At 53.0% G+C, this 19,428-nt stretch overlaps 1 protein-coding gene across 3 annotated transcripts in view; it reads left to right on the top strand.

Annotated features, from left to right (window-relative positions):
- AHNAK (AHNAK nucleoprotein) overlaps positions 1-17,373 on the top strand; it is a 29,565-nt gene extending 12,192 nt beyond the window's left edge. For 2 of the 3 annotated variants that reach the window (XM_079787651.1, XM_079787652.1), the window contains exons 5-6: positions 400-816; positions 1,570-17,373. In XM_079787651.1, the coding sequence (XP_079643777.1) occupies positions 400-816; positions 1,570-16,554 (15,402 nt within the window). In that variant the 3' untranslated portion in view covers positions 16,555-17,373. The remainder of the gene's footprint in view (positions 1-399; positions 817-1,569) is intronic. The other variant, XM_079787653.1, reaches the window with a different exon arrangement.
- The last annotated feature ends 2,055 nt before the right edge of the window (positions 17,374-19,428 follow it).

Raw genomic sequence — 19,428 nt, 5'->3', positions numbered from 1 at the left:
GGATCCTTGGGAGGATCCCCTTCCTGCTTAAACAAGCACACCAGGGAGTGGGGAGTTGAGAGCCTTAGGGTCAAGCCAGTGCAGAGCTGGTCGCCCAGCGGCGTCCTGGGTACTTGACTGGCCGGTTTGAGTCTAGAGTTGATTGTAATTCCTTCTCCCAGACCGGGCAGTCCAATCGTCTGCACCCTCGTCGCCCCATGGCTTTTGCTTACCGGAGTTTCCCCACATAATTTGTTTTCCTCCTATGATGTGGCCGCCAGCCCTCTGTGCTCTGCCCCGGGAGGCTCCGTGGACCCCTGTTTTGGTCCCGGCTTCTTTGGGAAAAGGCTGGGCTGCGGCCGGGCGTCGGTAACGCAGGCAGACTCTGTTGCAACCTCTGCCGGGCATGTCTCTCTGCAGAGCGGGGATGATGAGGAGTACCAGCGCATCTATGCCACGAAGATCAAGCCCCGGCTGAAGTCGGAGGACGGCGTGGAGGGGGACCCTGGGGAGACCCAGAGCCGCACCATCACGGTGACTAGAAGGGTCACGGCCTACACGGTGGATGTGACGGGCCGGGAGGGAGCCAAGGACATCGACATCAGCAGCCCTGAGTTCAAGATCAAGATTCCACGGCATGAGCTGACCGAAATCTCCACCGTGGATGTGGAGACCCAGTCTGGGAAGACGGTGATCAGACTGCCCTCGGGCTCGGGGGCCGTGTCTCCGACCACAGGCTCTGCCGTGGACGTGCGCGCGGGCTCCATTGCCGCTTCGGGACCAGAGCTCCATGGTGCTGGCCACTCGAAGCTGCAGGTCACGGTGCCTGGGATAAAGGTGGGAAGCCCAGACATCAGTGTCCGTGCAAAGGGCTTGGACTTGGGTGGCAGAGGGGGGGCCCACGGTCCAGGAGTGGGCATTTCGTCTTCTCTTGGTGGTGGGGCAGTAGAGGTTCAGGGCCCATCTCCTGAGAGTGACAGTAATGGGAAAATTACCATTCCCACCATGAAGATGCCAAAATTTGGTGTCTCCACAGGGCCCCAGCCCCAGGCCCCAGAGGCAGCGTGGAGTGTTTCTGCACCTGCGTTCTCGGTGGGGCACAAGGGCGTGACCATCGGTGGGAACAGCCAGGCCCCTCAGCTGGAAGTCGGTGCTCCCTGTGCCACGGCTCAGGGGCTTCAGGGGAGGCTGAAGGGCCCCCAAATTACTGGGCCGTCATTTGAGGGAGACCTAGGCCTGAAAGGTGCCACGCCACAGGGGAGCGTCGGGGTGGACATCTCTGCTCCCAAAATCAAGGGCACCATCACCGGCCCCCAGGTGGAAGGTCAAGGCCCTGATGTTGATATTCATGGGCCTGGAGGCAAACTCAACATGCCCAGGATGAAAGCTCCCAAATTCTCTGTGTCAGGCTCTAAGGGAGAGGGAACTGGGATTGATGTGACACTGCCCACAGGTGACACGACTCTTCCTGGGGTCTCGGGGGGCGTCAGCCTGCCCGAGGTTGCTCCTGGGGGGCTGGAAGGGAAGCTGAAGGGTACTAAAGTCAAGACTCCTGAAATGATTATTCAGAAACCTAAAATCTCCATGCAGGATGTGGATCTGACCCTCGGGTCCTCCAAACTGAGAGGAGATGTTAAGGTTTCCGCTCCGGGAATGCAAGGCGACGTCAAAGGCCCTCAAGTGGCAGTTAAAGGCTCCAAAGTGGACATAGAGTCACCCAGCCTAGAGGGGACCCTGGCAGGACCCAAGCTGAGCGGTCCTTCTGGGAAAACGGGAACCTGCAGCATCTCCATGGCAGATGTAGACTTAAATGTGGCTGCACCTAAAGGGAAAGGGGGTGTGGACGTCACGCTCCCCAAAGTCGAAGGGAAAGTCAAAGTCCCCGAAGTTGATGTCAAAGGCCCCAGAGTGGATGTCGGTGCCCCAGATGTGGAACTTCATGGCCCAGAATGGAACCTGAAAATGCCCAAGATGAAAATGCCCAAGTTCAGCACTCCAGGAGTCAAAGGGGAAGGCTCAGATGTAGACGTAAATCTACCCAAAGGAGATGTCAGTGTTACGGGGCCCAAGGTCAACGTGGAAGCTCCCGATGTCAGCATAGGAGGCCTGGGGGGCAGACTGAAAGGCCCTGATGTTAAGCTGCCTGAAGTGAGCGTCAAGACACCAAAGGTCTCCATGCCTGACGTAGATCTGCACGTGAAAGGCCCCACGGTGAAAGGAGGGTACGATGTATCGGCACCTAAACTTGAAGGGGAACTGAAAGGCCCCCAGGTGGACATCAGTGCCCCCGACGTGGATGTTCACGGCCCAGAATGGCATCTGAAGATGCCCAAGATGAAAATGCCCAAGTTCAGTGTGCCAGGGTTCAGAGCAGAGGGCCCAGAAGTGGATGTGAACCTGCCCAAGCCTGATGTGGACATTTCTGGGCCCAAGGTAGATGTGAGCGCTCCGGATGTGAGGATTGAGGGACCAGAAGGAAAATTGAAAGGACCCAAATTTAAGATGCCTGAGATGAATATCAAAGCCCCGAAGATCTCCATGCCTGATGTGGACTTACACTTGAAAGGCCCTAGTGTAAAAGGGGAATACGATGTTACGGTGCCAAAGGCTGAAGGTGAGATGAAAGTTCCTGATGTTGAACTTAAAAGTGCCAGAGTGGACATTGATGTTCCAGATGTGGACGTTCAAGGCCCAGACTGGAACTTGAAGATGCCCCAAATGAAAATGCCCAAGTTCAGCGTGCCTGGCTTCAAAGCAGAGGGCCCAGAAATGGGGGTGAACCTGCCTAAAGCTGACATTGGCATCTCAGGACCCAAGATGGGTGTTGACATTCCAGATGTGGATATTGAAGGACCTGAAGGAAAGCTGAAGGGTCCCAAGTTTAAGATGCCTGAGATGAACATCAAGGCCCCCAAGATCTCCATGCCTGAGGTGGACTTGCATATGAAAGGGCCCAAGGTAAAGGGAGAATATGATGTTACGGTGCCAAAGCTGGAAGGTGACCTGAAAGGGCCAAAAGTAGATGTCAGTGCCCCAGATGTTGAAGTTCATGGTCCTGATTGGAACCTGAAGATGCCCAAGATGAAAATGCCCAAATTTACCATGCCCAGCCTCAAAGGAGAGGGTCCAGAATTGGATGTGAACCTGCCCAAGGCTGATGTAGACCTTTCTGCACCCAAGGTAGATGTCAGTGCTCCAGATCTGAGCCTTGAGGGACCTGAAGGGAAGTTGAAAGGCCCCAAGTTTAAGATGCCTGAGATGCACTTCAAAGCTCCTAAGATGACTCTGCCAGATGTTGACCTCAATCTTAAAGGACCCAAAATGAAAGGAAATCTAGAGCTGTCCGCACCAAAAATAGAAGGTGAGATGACAGTTCCAGACGTGGACCTCAAAGGGCCCAGCGTAGACATTAAAGCACCAGATGTGGAAGTACAAGGTGGAGACTGGAGCCTGAAAATGCCCAAGATGAAAATGCCCAAGTTCAGCATGCCTAGTTTCAAAGCAGAGGGCCCAGAAGTGGATGTGAACCTGCCCAAGGCTGACATTGACATTGCCGGACCCAAGGTTGACATTGAAGCTCCAGATGTGAGCCTTGAGGGACCAGAAGGGAAGCTGAAGGGCCCCAAGTTCAAGATGCCTGATATGCATTTCAAGGCCCCCAAGATCTCCATGCCTGATGTGGACTTACACTTGAAAGGCCCCAAGGTCAAAGGGGATGTGGATGTGTCTGTGCCCAAGATAGAAGGTGAAATGAAAGTGCCAGATGTTGACATCAAAGGACCCAAAGTGGACGTTGATGTCCCAGATGTGGATGTGCATGGCCCAGACTGGCACCTGAAGATGCCCAAGATGAAAATGCCAAAGTTCAGCATGCCTGGCTTCAAAGGAGAGGGCCCAGATGTGGATGTGAACCTGCCCAAGGCTGACATTGACATCTCCGGACCCAAGGTTGACATTGAAGCTCCAGATGTGAGCCTTGAGGGACCAGAAGGGAAGCTGAAGGGTCCAAAGTTTAAGATGCCTGACATGCACTTCAAGACTCCCAAGATCTCCATGCCTGATGTGAACTTGAATCTTAAGGGACCAAAACTGAAAGGAGATGCGGATGTGTCTTTGCCTGATGTAGAAGGTGAAGTACAAGTGCCAGATGTCAACCTTAAAGGGCCCAAAGCTGACATCAGTGCTCCAGATGTGGATATTCATGGCCCAGACTGGCACCTGAAGATGCCCAAGGTGAAAATGCCCAAGTTCAGCATGCCAGGTTTTAAAGGAGAAGGCCCAGAAGTGGATGTGAACTTACCCAAGGCTGACTTTGATGTCTCAGGACCCAAGGTGGATGTTGAAGTCCCAGATGTGAACATTGAAGGCCCAGATGCAAAACTAAAAGGTCCTAAATTTAAGATGCCAGAAATGAATATAAAGCCTCAGAAGATACCAATACCAGATGTTGGTTTGCATTTGAAAGGTCCTAAAGTGAAAGCAGATTATGACGTGACTGTCCCAAAAGTAGAAGGAGAGATACAAACTCCTGATGTCAACATTAAAGGTCCCAAAGTAGACATTAACGCACCAGACATGGGAGTTCATGGCCCAGACTGGCACCTGAAGATGCCCAAGGTGAAAATGCCCAAGTTCAGCATGCCAGGCTTCAAAGGAGAGGGCCCTGAAGTGGATGTGAACCTGCCCAAAGCCGACATTAATGTCTCTGGACCCAAGATGGACATTAATGCTCCAGATGTGACTCTTGAAGGTCCAGAGGGGAAACTAAAGGGTCCCAAGTTCAAGATGCCAAGCATGAATATACAGACACACAAAATTTCTATGCCTGATGTTGGACTTAATCTGAAAGCTCCTAAACTGAAAACCGATGTTGATGTTTCCCTTCCTAAAGTGGAAGGAGACTTGAAAGTTCCTGAAATAGATGTGAAAGCTCCTAAGGTGGATGTGGATGTTGGAGATATTGATATTGAATGTCCTGATGCAAAGTTGAAAGGGCACAAGTTTAAGATGCCTGACATGCACTTCAAGGCCCCCAAGATCTCCATGCCTGATGTGGACTTACACTTGAAAGGCCCCAAAGTCAAAGGGGATGTCGATGTGTCTGTGCCGAAATTGGAGGGAGATTTGAAGGGTCCCAGCGTGGATGTGGAAGTGCCTGATGTTGATCTCGAATGTCCAGATGCAAAGTTGAAAGGACACAAGTTTAAGATGCCTGACATGCACTTCAAAGCCCCCAAGATCTCCATGCCTGATGTGGACTTACACTTGAAAAGCCCCAAGGTCAAAGGGGATGTGGATGTCTCTTTGCCCAAGATAGAAGGTGAAATGAAAGTGCCAGATGTTGACATCAAAGGACCCAAAGTGGACGTTGATGTCCCAGATGTGGATGTGCATGGACCGGACTGGCACCTGAAGATGCCCAAAGTGAAAATGCCCAAGTTCAGCATGCCAGGCTTCAAAGGAGAGGGCCCAGATGTGGATGTGAACCTGCCCAAGGCTGACATTGACATCTCCGGACCCAAGGTTGACATTGAAGGCCCAGATGTGAGCCTTGAGGTACCAGAAGGGAAGCTGAAGGGCCACAAGTTTAAGATGCCTGACATGCACTTCAAGACTCCCAAGATCTCCATGCCTGATGTGGACTTACACTTGAAAGGCCCCAAAGTCAAAGGGGATGTCGATGTGTCTGTGCCGAAATTGGAGGGAGATTTGAAGGGTCCCAGCGTAAATGTGGAAGTGCCTGATGTTGATCTCGAATGTCCTGATGCAAAGTTGAAAGGGCACAAGTTTAAGATGCCTGACATGCACTTCAAGGCCCCCAAGATCTCCATGCCTGATGTGGACTTACACTTGAAAAGCCCCAAAGTCAAAGGGGATGTCGATGTGTCTGTGCCGAAATTGGAGGGAGATTTGAAGGGTCCCAGCGTGGATGTGGAAGTGCCTGATGTTGATCTCGAATGTCCAGATGCAAAGTTGAAAGGGCACAAGTTTAAGATGCCTGACATGCACTTCAAGGCCCCCAAGATCTCCATGCCTGATGTGGACTTACACTTGAAAAGCCCCAAGGTCAAAGGGGATGTGGATGTGTCTGTGCCCAAGATAGAAGGTGAAATGAAAGTGCCAGATGTTGACATCAAAGGACCCAAAGTGGACGTTGATGTCCCAGATGTGGATGTGCATGGACCGGACTGGCACCTGAAGATGCCAAAGATGAAAATGCCAAAGTTCAGCATGCCTGGCTTCAAAGGAGAGGGCCCAGATGTGGATGTGAACCTGCCCAAGGCTGATATTGACATCTCCGGACCCAAGGTTGACATTGAAGCCCCAGATGTGAGCCTTGAGGGCCCAGAAGGAAAACTGAAAGGCCCTAAGTTCAAGATGCCTGAAATGCACTTCCATGCCCCCAAGATCTCCATGCCTGATGTTGACTTCAACTTAAAGGGGCCTAAAATGAAAGGAGACTTTGATGTTTCAGCCCCAAAGATGGAAGGAGAGTTAAAGGGTCCAGAATTGGATGTTAAGGGCCCCAAATTGGATGTTGACATGCCAGATGTAGCTGTGGAAGGCCCAGATGGCAAATGGAAAAGTCCTAAATTCAAGATGCCAGACATGCATTTTAAAGCTCCTAAAATCTCCATGCCAGACATTAATCTACACTTAAAAAGCCCCAAGATCAAGGGAGAGGTGGATGTAGATGTTCCCAAGTTGGAAGGCGACCTCAAAGGTGACATCAGTGGGCCAGATATAGACATTGAGGGACCAGAGGGCAAATTGAAAGGCCCCAAATTCAAGATGCCTGACATGCATTTCAAAGCCCCAAATATATCTATGCCTGATGTGGACCTAAATCTGAAAGGACCGAAAATCAAGGGGGATGTCGATGTGTCTGTGCCTGAAGTAGAAGGTAAAATTAAAGTACCAGATGTGAACGTCAAGGGCCCCAAAGTAGACATAAGTGCTCCTGAAGTTCATGGCCCAGACTGGCACCTGAAGATGCCCAAGATGAAAATGCCCAAGTTCAGCATGCCAGGCTTCAAAGCAGAGGGCCCAGAAGTGGATGTGAATCTTCCCAAGGCTGACATTGATGTCTCAGGACCCAAAGTTGACATTGAAGCCCCAGATGTGAGCATTGAGGGTCCAGAGGGAAAAATCAAGGGACCTAAATTTAAGATGCCAGAGATGAACATAAAAACCCCAAAGATTTCCATGCCTGATGTAGATTTACATTTGAAAGGCCCTAAGGTCAAAGGAGACGTAGACATTTCCCTGCCTAAGGTGGAAGGTGACCTCAAGGGCCCCAAAGTGGACATTGATGCCCCAGATGTGGATGTTCAAGGCCCAGACTGGCACCTGAAGATGCCCAAGATGAAAATGCCCAAGTTCAGCATGCCTGGCTTCAAAGCAGAGGGCCCAGAAGTGGATGTGAACCTGCCCAAGGCTGACATTGACATCTCTGGACCCAAGGTTGACATTGAAGCCCCAGATGTGAACATTGAGGGCCCAGAAGGAAAACTCAAGGGCCCTAAGTTCAAGATGCCGGAAATGCACTTTCATGCCCCCAAGATCTCCATGCCTGATTTTGATTTGCATATGAAAGGTCCCAAAGTAAAGGGTGATGTGGACGTTTCTCTGCCTAAAGTTGAAGGCCCTGAAGTTGACATCAAGGGCCCCAAAGTGGACATTGATGCACCAGATGTGGATGTTCAAGGCCCAGACTGGCACCTGAAGATGCCCAAAGTGAAAATGCCCAAGTTCAGCATGCCAGGCTTCAAAGGAGAGGGCCCTGAAGTGGATGTGAACCTGCCCAAAGCCGACATCGATGTCTCAGCACCCAAAGTGGACCTTGAATGTCCTGATGTGAATATCGAAGGACCTGAAGGAAAGTGGAAAAGTCCAAAATTTAAGATGCCTGATATGCATTTTAAGACACCGAAGATATCCATGCCAGATATTGATCTTAATCTAACAGGACCAAAAATAAAAGGGGATATGGATGTCACAGGTCCTAAGGTAGAGGGAGATCTGAAAGGTCCTGAAGTTGACCTCAAAGGCCCCAAAGTGGACATTGATGTTCCAGATGTGGACGTTCATGGCCCAGACTGGCACTTGAAAATGCCCAAGATGAAAATGCCCAAGTTCAGCATGCCAGGCTTCAAAGGAGAGGGCCCTGAAGTGGATGTGAACCTGCCCAAGACTGACATTGATGTAACTGGACCCAAGGTAGACATTGAGGGCCCTGATGTTAACATTGAAGGACCAGAAGGAAAGCTGAAGGGTCCCAAGTTTAAGATGCCTGAGATGAACATCAAGGCCCCCAAGATCTCCATGCCAGACTTTGATATGCATTTGAAAGGTCCCAAAGTAAAGGGTGATGTGGACGTTTCTCTGCCTAAAGTTGAAGGCCCTGAAGTTGACATCAAGGGCCCCAAAGTGGATATCGATGTCCCAGATGTGGATGTTCACGGCCCAGACTGGCACCTGAAGATGCCCAAGGTGAAAATGCCCAAGTTCAGCATGCCTGGCTTCAAAGGAGAGGGCCCTGAAGTGGATGTGAACCTGCCCAAGGCTGACATCAGTGTCTCTGGACCCAAGGTGGACATTGAAGGTCCTGATGTCAATCTAGAAGGCCCGGATGCAAAACTGAAGGGCCCCAAGTTCAAGATGCCAGAGATGAACATCAAAGCCCCCAAGATCTCCATGCCTGACATTGATCTTAACCTGAAAGGCCCCAAAGTGAAGGGTGATGTGGACGTGTCTTTACCAAAAGTGGAAGGTGAGATTAAAGTTCCTGAAGTGGATATTAAAGGCCCTAAAGTGGACATTGACGTCCCAGATGTGGATGTTCATGGTCCTGATTGGCACCTGAAGATGCCCAAAGTGAAAATGCCCAAGTTCAGCATGCCTGGCTTCAAAGGAGAGGGCCCAGAAGTGGATGTGAACCTGCCCAAAGCTGACTTTGATGTCTCAGGACCCAAGGTGGACATTGATGTTCCAGATGTGAATATCGAAGGTCCAGATGCAAAACTGAAGGGCCCCAAGTTCAAGATGCCAGAGATGAACATCAAAGCTCCTAAGATATCAATGCCAGAATTGGACCTTAATCTTAAAGGCCCTAAAATGAAAGGAGAGGTGGATGTTTCACTTCCAAATGTAGAAGGTGATTTGAAAGGGCCTACTCTTGACATCAAGGGCCCGAAGATAGATTTAGATGCTCCAGATGTTGACATTCATGGTCCAGAAGGCAAACTGAAAGGTCCAAAAGTGAAGATGCCTGACATGCATGTAAACATGCCCAAGATCTCTATGCCAGAAATTGACCTGAATTTGAAAGGTTCAAAGCTTAAGGGAGAGGTTGATATTTCTGGGCCCAAATTAGAAGGTGACATTAAAGCTCCCAAGTTGGATGTAAAGGGCCCAGAAGTGGACATTTCTGGTCCTAAGCTCAATATTGAAGGCAAGTCCAAGAAATCTCGTTTTAAGCTTCCCAAATTTAATTTTTCCGGCTCCAAAGTCCAGACACCTGAGGTGGATGTCAAAGTTAAAAAGCCAGATATTGATGTAACAGGCCCAAAAGTTGACATCAATGCTCCTGATGTTGAAGTCCAAGGAAAAGTAAAAGGATCCAAGTTCAAAATGCCTTTCCTGAGCATCTCATCTCCTAAAGTTTCTATGCCTGATGTAGAGTTAAACCTTAAGTCTCCTAAAGTCAAAGGGGACTTAAATGTTGCAGGCCCTGATTTAGAAGGTGACTTTAAAGGACCCCAAGTGGATGTTAAGGCACCAGAAGCCCATCTTGATGCACCTGATGTGGATGTTCATGGTCCAGACTGGAATTTGAAAATGCCCAAGATGAAAATGCCCAAGTTTGGTGTGCCTGGCTTAAAAGCAGAAGGGCCAGATGTGTCTGTGGATCTGCCGAAAGGAGATATCAACATAGAGGCTCCCAAAATGGACATTGAGGGCCCAGAAATCAGTGTGGAAGGTCTAGAAGGAGGCTTCAAAGGTCCCAAACTCAAGATGCCTGACATGAATATTAAAGCTCCCAAGATCTCCATGCCTGACATTGATTTAAATCTGAAGGGTCCCAAGGTAAAAGGTGATGTGGATGTTTCTCTGCCCAAAGTGGAAGGAGATCTGAAAGGTCCAGGGATTGATATCAAAGGGCCCAAAGTGGATATTAATGCCCCCGATGTAGACGTCCATGGCCCAGACTGGCACCTCAAGATGCCTAAGGTGAAAATGCCCAAGTTCAGCATGCCAGGCTTCAAAGCAGAGGGCCCAGAAGTGGATATAAACCTGCCCAAGGCCGACATTGATGTTCCCGATGTGAGTATCGAAGGTCCAGATGCGAAACTGAAGGGCCCCAAGTTCAAGATGCCTGAGATGAACATCAAAGCTCCCCAAATCTCCATGCCTGACATTGATCTGAACCTGAAGGGCCCCAAAATGAAGGGTGATGTAGACGTGTCTTTGCCAAAAGTGGAAGGTGACCTAAAGGGCCCTGAGGTGGACATCAAGGGCCCCAAAGTGGACATTGACACTCCTGACATTAACATTGAAGGCCCAGAGGGGAAATTGAAGGGCCCCAAATTCAAGATGCCAGAGATGCACCTAAAGGCTCCCAAGATCTCCATGCCTGACATTGACTTAAACCTGAAAGGCCCCAAGGTGAAGGGTGATATGGACGTTTCTCTTCCCAAGATTGAAGGGGACCTGAAAGGCCCTGAGATTGACATCAAGGGTCCAAAAGTGGACATTAATGCCCCTGATGTGGACGTCCATGGCCCAGACTGGCATCTGAAGATGCCAAAGGTGAAAATGCCAAAATTCAGCATGCCTGGCTTCAAAGGAGAGGGCCCGGAAGTGGATGTGAACCTGCCCAAAGCTGACATTGATGTCTCAGCACCCAAAGTGGACATTGAAGGCCCTGACATTAATATTGAGGGGCCTGAGGGAAAGTTGAAAGGTCCGAAGTTCAAAATGCCGGAGATGAACATCAAGGCCCCCAAGATCTCCATGCCTGATTTTGATTTGCATCTGAAAGGTCCTAAGGTCAAAGGAGATGTGGACGTTTCCCTGCCTAAGGTGGAAGGTGATCTGAAAGGCCCTGAAGTTGACATCAAGGGCCCCAAAGTGGACATTAATGCACCAGATGTGGATGTTCAAGGCCCAGACTGGCACCTGAAGATGCCCAAGATAAAAATGCCCAAGATCAGCATGCCAGGCTTCAAAGGAGAGGGCCCTGAAGTGGATGTGAACCTGCCCAAGGCTGATATTGATGTCTCAGCACCCAAAGTAGATGTTGAAATTCCAGATGTCAATCTAGAAGGCCCGGATGCAAAACTGAAGGGCCCCAAGTTCAAGATGCCAGAGATGAACATCAAGGCCCCCAAGATCTCCATGCCTGACTTTGATTTGCATCTGAAAAGTCCTAAGGTGAAAGGTGATGTAGATGTTTCTCTGCCTAAGGTGGAAGGTGACTTAAAGGCCCCTGAAGTTGACATCAAAGGCCCCAAAGTGGATATCGATGTCCCAGACGTGGATGTTCAAGGCCCAGACTGGCACCTGAAGATGCCCAAAGTGAAAATGCCAAAGTTCAGCATGCCAGGCTTCAAAGGAGAGGGCCCTGAAGTGGATGTGAACCTGCCCAAAGCTGACATTGATGTCTCAGGACCCAAGGTGGACATAGACACTCCTGACATTGACATTCATGGCCCAGAAGGGAAACTGAAGGGCCCCAAGTTCAAAATGCCTGACCTGCATCTCAAAGCACCCAAGATCTCCATGCCTGAGGTCGACCTGAATCTGAAGGGTCCTAAAGTAAAGGGCGATGTGGACGTTTCTCTGCCCAAAGTGGAAGGTGACCTCAAGGGCCCTGAACTTGACATCAAAGGCCCCAAAGTGGACATCGATGTCCCTGATGTGGATGTGCATGGTCCCGACTGGCACCTGAAGATGCCCAAGGTGAAAATGCCCAAGTTCAGCATGCCTGGCTTCAAAGGAGAGGGCCCAGATGTGGATGTGAACCTGCCCAAAGCTGACATTGATGTTCCAGATGTGAGTATCGAAGGTCCAGATGCAAAACTGAAGGGCCCCAAATTCAAGATGCCTGAGATGAACATCAAAGCTCCTAAGATCTCCATGCCTGACCTTGACTTGAACCTGAAAGGTCCCAAAGTAAAGGGTGATGTGGATGTTTCCCTGCCTAAGGTGGAAGGTGACCTCAAGGGCCCTGGAATTGACATCAAAGGCCCCAAAGTGGACATCGATGTCCCAGATGTGGATGTTCATGGTCCCGACTGGCACCTGAAGATGCCCAAGGTGAAAATGCCCAAGTTCAGCATGCCAGGCTTCAAAGGAGAGGGCCCTGAAGTAGATGTGAACCTCCCTAAAGCTGACATTGATATCTCTGGCCCCAAAGTGGATATTGCTACCCCAGATCTGAATATCGAAGGTCCAGATGCAAAATTGAAGGGCCCCAAGTTCAAGATGCCCGAGATGAACATCAAAGCCCCCAAGATCTCCATGCCTGACTTTGACTTAAGCCTGAAAGGGCCAAAGGCGAAGGGCGATGTGGACCTTTCACTGCCTAAGGTGGAAGGTGATCTGAAAGGACCAGAGGTGGACATTGAAGGTCCTGAAGGTAAACTCAAAGGCCCCAAGTTTAAGATGCCGGATGTGCATTTCAAAACCCCACAAATCTCCATGAGTGACATTGATTTGAACTTGAAAGGACCTAAAGTAAAAGGAGATTTGGACCTTTCCGTTCCTAAACTGGAAGGTGATCTGAAAGGCCCCAAAGTGGATATTAAAGGCCCTAAGCTGGACATAGACACTCCTGACATTGACATTCATGGCCCAGAAGGGAAACTGAAGGGCCCCAAATTCAAAATGCCTGACCTGCATCTCAAAGCACCCAAGATCTCCGTGCCTGAAGTCGACCTGAATCTGAAGGGTCCTAAAGTAAAGGGCGATGTGGACGTTTCTCTGCCCAAAGTGGAAGGTGACCTCAGGGGCCCTGAACTTGACATCAAAGGCCCCAAAGTGGACATCGATGTCCCTGATGTGGACGTGCATGGTCCCGACTGGCACCTAAAGATGCCCAAGGTGAAAATGCCCAAGTTCAGCATGCCTGGCTTCAAAGGAGAGGGCCCAGATGTGGATGTGAACCTGCCCAAAGCTGACTTTGATGTCTCCGGACCTAAGATGGACATTGATGTTCCAGATGTGAATATTGAAGGTCCAGACGCAAAACTGAAGGGTCCCAAGTTCAAGATGCCAGAGATGAACATCAAAGCTCCTAAGATCTCCATGCCTGACCTTGACTTGAACCTGAAGGGCCCCAAAATGAAGGGCGATGTGGATGTTTCCCTGCCTAAGGTGGAAGGTGACCTCAAGGGCCCTGGATTGGACATCAAAGGCCCCAAAGTGGACATCGATGTCCCTGATGTGGATGTTCATGGTCCCGACTGGCACCTGAAGATGCCCAAGGTGAAAATGCCCAAGTTCAGCATGCCAGGCTTCAAAGGAGAGGGCCCAGAAGTAGACGTGAACTTGCCCAGGGCTGACTTTGATGTCTCAGGACCTAAGATGGACATTGATGTTCCGGATGTGAATATTGAAGGTCCAGACGCAAAACTGAAGGGTCCCAAGTTCAAGATGCCTGAGATCAATATCAAAGCTCCCAAAATCTCCATGCCTGATGTTGACCTAGATTTGAAGGGACCCAAAGTCAAAGGAGATTTTGATGTGTCTGTTCCTAAGATGGAAGGTTCTTTCAAAGGCCCAGAAGTAGACTTTAAAGGTCCAGGTCTGGATTTTGAGGGCCCTGATGCCAAACTCAGTGGCCCACATTTGAAGATGCCATCCCTGGATATATCTGCCCCTAAAGTCACTGTTCCTGATGTTGATTTGCATCTCAAGGCACCCAAAATTGGAATTTCTGGTCCCAAATTAGAAGGCGGCGAACTGGACCTTAAGGGGCCTAAAGTTGACTTAGAAGCTCCAACCTTAGATGTACACATGGAGGGCCCAGATGTTAACCTTGAGGGGCCAGATGTCAAAATTCCCAAAGTTAAGAAACCCAAGTTTGGATTTGGGGCCAAAAGCCCCAAGGCTGACTTCAAGTCACCGTCGGCCGAGGTGACTGTTCCTGAGGCAGAGCTCAGCGTCGAGACTCCTGACATCAGTGTCGGCGGCAAGGGCAAGAAAAGTAAGTTTAAGATGCCCAAGATCCACATGAGCGGCCCCAAAATTAAAACCAAGAAACAAGGGTTTGATTTGAATGTTCCTGGCGGCGAAATGGATGCCAGTCTCAAGGCTCCCGATGTAGACGTGAACGTGGCGGGGCCGGATGCCACACTGAAAGTCGATGTGAAATCCCCTAAGACCAAGAAGCCCATGTTTGGGAAGATGTACTTCCCCGATGTGGAATTTGACATTAAATCATCCAAATTTAGAGCGGAGGCCTCCCTCCCTAGCCCCAAAATGGAGGGCGAGATCCAGGCGTGCGACCTGGACATTTCCTCGCCAGGGCTTAACGTGGAAGGTCCTGACGTCAAGCTGAAGGCGCCCACGATCAAGGTGCCCGGCGTGGATGTCTCCGGGCCCCAAATCGAGGGCCACCTGAAGGGCCCCAGGGTGCAGGCAAACGTGGACGCCCCTGACATCCACCTCGAAGGCCCCGATGCTCACGTCAAAGCGCCGTCCTTCGGCATTTCTGCCCCTCAGGTCTCCATCCCCGATGTGAACGTTAGCTTGAAAGGACCAAAGATCAAGGGCGACGCCCCCAGTGTGGGCCTGGAAGGCCCGGACCTAGATCTGCAAGGTCCGGAAGCGACAATCAAGTTCCCCAAGTTTTCCATGCCCAAGATCGGCGTCCCCGGCGTGAAAATGGAGGGCGGGGGAGCCGAGGTCCAGGCCCAGCTGCCCTCGCTGGAAGGAGGCGTGAGTGCACCGGACGTTCAGCTCGAAGGGCCGGAGGTGTCTCTGAAGGGGCCGAGGGTAGACTTGCCTTCAGTGAACCTCTCGATGCCAAAAGTCTCTGGACCTGACCTCGACCTGAACTTGAAAGGACCAAGTGTGAAGGGAGACCTGGCTGTCTCTGGTGACGTCAAGGGCCCTAAAGTATCAGTGGGTGCCCCTGACCTCAGCTGGGAGGCACCTGAAGGCGGCATCAGACTTCCCCAAATGAAGCTGCCCCAGTTTGGCATCTCCGCTCCGGGGTCCGACTTGGACGTGAACGTCAAGGGGCCCCAGGTGACTGGAGAACTGAAGGGGCCAGGCGTGGATGTGAACCTCGGAGGCCTCACCTTGAAAGGGCCTCAAATCTCGGCCCCGGATGTGGACTTGTGCTTGGAAGGACGAAAAGGGGAAGGGAGCGTCCACATGCCTGGCGTGAAGGCCCCCGCGTGCGGGCTGGAGCTGCAGGGGGGGAAGGGGAGGCTCCCCACGGGGCAGGTCTCTGGCCCCGAAATCAAAGGCGGCCTGAAAGGTTCGGGAATCGGTGTCCACGGGGCCGCTCCCGACATCAGCGTGAAAGGACCTTCGTTCACTATGGCGTCTCCCGAGTCCGATCTTGGTGTCAGCTTGAAGGGCCCGAAAATCCAAGGAGGTGTGGATGTTTCAGGGGGTGTCAGCGCCCCGGACATCAGCCTGGGGGAAGGGCATCTGGGCGCCAAAGGTTCTGGGGTCGAGTGGAAAGGCCCCCAGGTCTCTGCTCTCAACCTGGGTGCACCCACGTTTGCGGGCGGACTTCATTTCTCAGGACCAAAGGCGGAAGGAGGAGGGAAAGGAGGCCAGAGCGGACTCCAGGGTCCTGGGCTGAGCGTGTCCGGGCCGCAAGGTCACTTGGAAAGCAGATCTGGAAAAGTAACATTCCCTAAGATGAAAATCCCCAAGTTCACCACTGGCCGCGAGCTGGTGGGCAGAGAAGTGGGGGTGGATATCAATTTCCCTAAAGGGGAGGCCGGCGTCCAGGCTGGAGCCGGAGAGGGCGAGTGGGAAGAGGCCGACGTCAAACTTAAGAAGTCCAAAATCAAAATGCCCAAGTTCACTTTCTCCAAACAGAAGGGGAAAGGTGGTGCCGCCGGCTCGCCAGAAGCTTCCATCTCGGGGTCCAAGGGGGACCTGAAGAGCTCCAAGGCCAGCCTGGGCTCCCTGGAGGGAGAGGCCGAGGCCGAGGCGTCGTCGCCCAAAGCCAAGTTCTCCTTGTTCAAAAGCAAGAAGCCGCGGCACCGCTCCAACTCCTTCAGCGACGAGAGAGAGTTCTCGGCGCCGACCACCCCGACCGGGACTTTGGAGTTCGAAGGCGGCGACGTGTCGCTGGAAGGCGGAAAGGTCAAAGGGAAACACGGGAAGCTGAAATTTGGTACCTTTGGTGGATTAGGGTCAAAGAGCAAAGGTCATTACGAGGTGACTGGCAGTGATGACGAGGCGGGCAAGTTACAGGGGAGCGGAGTGTCCTTGGCCTCTAAGAAGTCCCGACTGTCCTCCTCTTCCAGCAACGACAGCGGGACGAAGGTCGGCATCCAGCTTCCCGAGGTGGAGCTGGTGGTCTCCACCAAGAAGGAGTAGCCGGCCTGTGTACATACATGCTGTGTACATACATGTAGAAGAACACACAGCTTTGGGCGTGTTTGTGTATCCCCTCCGGCGAGCAGCGCGCCCGCAGCCTCGGCAGCGGGGCACAGAGCTGGCTCGCAGGGCAGGGGCCGGCCAGCCGCCGCCCTGGGCCCGGGCCCGGGCGCCTCCCGACGTCTGAGAGTCCCGGGCTTGGCCAGCCGCGGGCAGAGTCAGCAGTATTCGCCTTAAGATTTCTTTTTTTATTTTATTTTTTTGCATTGAACGCTGAGAACTCCCGTTTACTACGCAGGCTTTGTGTTTATTATCCTTATTTTTACTGGACGTGGGTAGTGTTGGGGTCATTGGGAACCCACTTCCTTTTTCACTGTAATGACTTGGCGGGTTTCTGTTAGTGAGGGGGGGTGGGGTAGAAGGCAGTCAAGGGAACCAGACCTCCATTTCTTCTAAGATCGGGTCCGCTCACACAGCAGACACCCCAAGATGGCCGAGAGGAGCGGGCAGGCTGGGCGTGCGGGTATTCTCTGTAGAAACCCTTAGCGTTGCTGTCCCCCCACGGTGGGTGTCCCCCACGGTGAGAGGGAGCGAGAATCTGGGCAGATGGGCTGACCCCGGTTCAGCGCCAGGGCTGCCGTTCTGGGCCTGGTCAGGGGAGCGTTTTCTTCACGGCCACCCTGTTCCTGATACTAGTTCTGATTTCTTTTAACGAATGTTATCATGATTAAGAACTTCCCCCGCACTTTAATGGCAACTTAATTAAGAATGTAAGAAAATCGATGCTGTCAAAGCAAATAAAGCTGTTTATTAACCTGACGTCTGCGCCTTTGCATTGCCTTGGGGGAGGAAGCCCCAGGAGGGTGCGCACCAGCCCCCACAGTGCCCACCGGGTCCGGGTCCGGGACCAGGTCCGACTGCCCACCGGGTCCGGGTCCGGGACCAGCCCCGACAGTGCCCACCGGGTCCGGGTCCGGGACCAGCCCCCACAGTGCCCACCGGGTCCGGGTCCGGGACCAGGTCCGAGGTGCCCACCGGATCCGGGTCCGGGTCCGGGTCTGGGTCCGGGTCCGCCCGGCATCACTGGTTCAGTAACGGGCGGTGGGCGGGATTCTTGATGCTCCTGGCGAGGCTGGTGCACCGTCGCTGAGAAGTCGGGGAGGCTTGGTCCGCTGGCAGGCCCCCCCCCCCCCCCCCGGACCCACCCCTCACCTTTGCTGCCTCGGATATGAACACAAGATTGAGAGACGGGTCTGAGTTGGTAGAAGGCGGTACAGGTGCGAATGCTGGGAAAGGCCTGTTGGTGCGGTAGAAGGGTCTGGCTGAGTCGCAGCCTGCAACCTGTCCCCGGCTCACTGCGGCTCTGCTGGGAGGCCTGTCGCCTGCCCTTGTCACCTGCCCGGGCCTCCGTCTCCCCTGCAGTAGGTGCTGATCTTGTGTGAGACGTCCCTGAGGTTCCTCCTGGTCCCTCTTAGGGCAAAACTTGATGCCAGATGTCTTCCCAGCTCTGCAGACGGCGCGTGGCGGGGAGCCTTGTAGGAAGTGCCCCTCATGCTGGGCATTGCTGGGCAGTGGGTAGTGCCCTCGGCACCAAAGCAAGTAGAGGAAGAACCCCCCATCCCCCTCCCCTTCCCCAGAGCTGCAGCCTCCCCCAGAGCTCCAGTTTTCCCGTCACCCTGGGACTCGATCCCAGCCGCCACCCCACCCCGCCCTCTCCCGGACAGCTTGCCAGTTCCTGCCCACAGCAGTGGGACCTGCCCCGCGCCAACTCCCCCTGCCCTTGCTTGGATCTCAGATCAGTGTTTGCCAGCTCCGTCCATGCATTCCCACCTCAGCCAGCACAGCCCGTGTCCCTGGGGGGTTGGAGCTCAGGGTGGCTGTGGTTTTGGGAGAGCTGGGAGGTAACAAGGGCGGGGTTGGATCCTCCCGCTGCTTTTCGCAAGATGACCAGCCCACAGCTGCTTTTGTGAACTGGGCAAGGCACGTAGCCCTCCCTGAACCTCAGTTTCCTCGTCCATATAATGGGACAGTATCCCTAGGACCGGAGTGCCTTGGGGTGTCTGGGTGTCTCGCTGCGAGGGCACCCCATTGACACGTGCAGCGCCCCTGGCACGGCCACCTGCTAATTGTGGAAGCGTGAGGGTGCGTGTGGCGTCTGAGAGGGCATGTGGGCCCCTCCGCACACACTCGGGTGAGGGCACACACGTGCCGGGGCCACACACGTCCCTGCTGCACACGCCTCCGCAGCTGCCTTCTGCCCCGCTGGGCCTGGCACCTCCAAGGTGCTCTGTCACCCAGCCACAGGCCAAAGCCCAGCCCCTGGCCCTCAGTTCTATGTGGGGTGTGCCCTGGCGTCGGGAGGGTGGGATGAGTGGGAGGCCGTGGGGTGCACTGTGGACACAGCCAGGGGTGCCCACGGGGACACTGGAGAGATCCCCCGGGCAGAATGCCCAGGCTGTCCCGTAAGTTATCAATTAAATGTGGTTTTTTTAAGCTTGAGGAAGGGGCGCTAGACGCTGGTAGGGGCCCTGTGTTCACTCTCCCAATAAGTATTTCTCGAGCCCCACGGGTCTGAGCATCCTCCACAGGCCAAGGGCTACGGGGGTGGGGGTGGACACCAGGCTCCGAGCCCTGGGAGCGTGGGAACGGTGCTTCTACTGGGTGGTGAGGACGGGGATGGTCGCTGGCTCTCAGACCAGATCTCATTGGCGGGGACGGTCGGGGGGGGGCTGGCGAGTAGATGGAAAAGGAAGCTGGCCACTCAGACGGGAGGAGCTTTAGAGCTGCCCTTTTCCTACGGGGCTGTTCCCGGATGGGAGGGGGGGGGGTCGCCTGGAGGAGCGCCAGGGGCTGCAGAGGCGCTGGAGGCCACCC

This window comes from Cnephaeus nilssonii, assembly GCF_951640355.1.
Source record: "Cnephaeus nilssonii genome assembly, chromosome: 13".
NCBI classification, from domain to species: domain Eukaryota; kingdom Metazoa; phylum Chordata; class Mammalia; order Chiroptera; family Vespertilionidae; genus Cnephaeus; species Cnephaeus nilssonii.
Note: the sequence above shows the minus strand (reverse complement) of the source record. Positions and strands in the feature narration are given on the sequence as shown.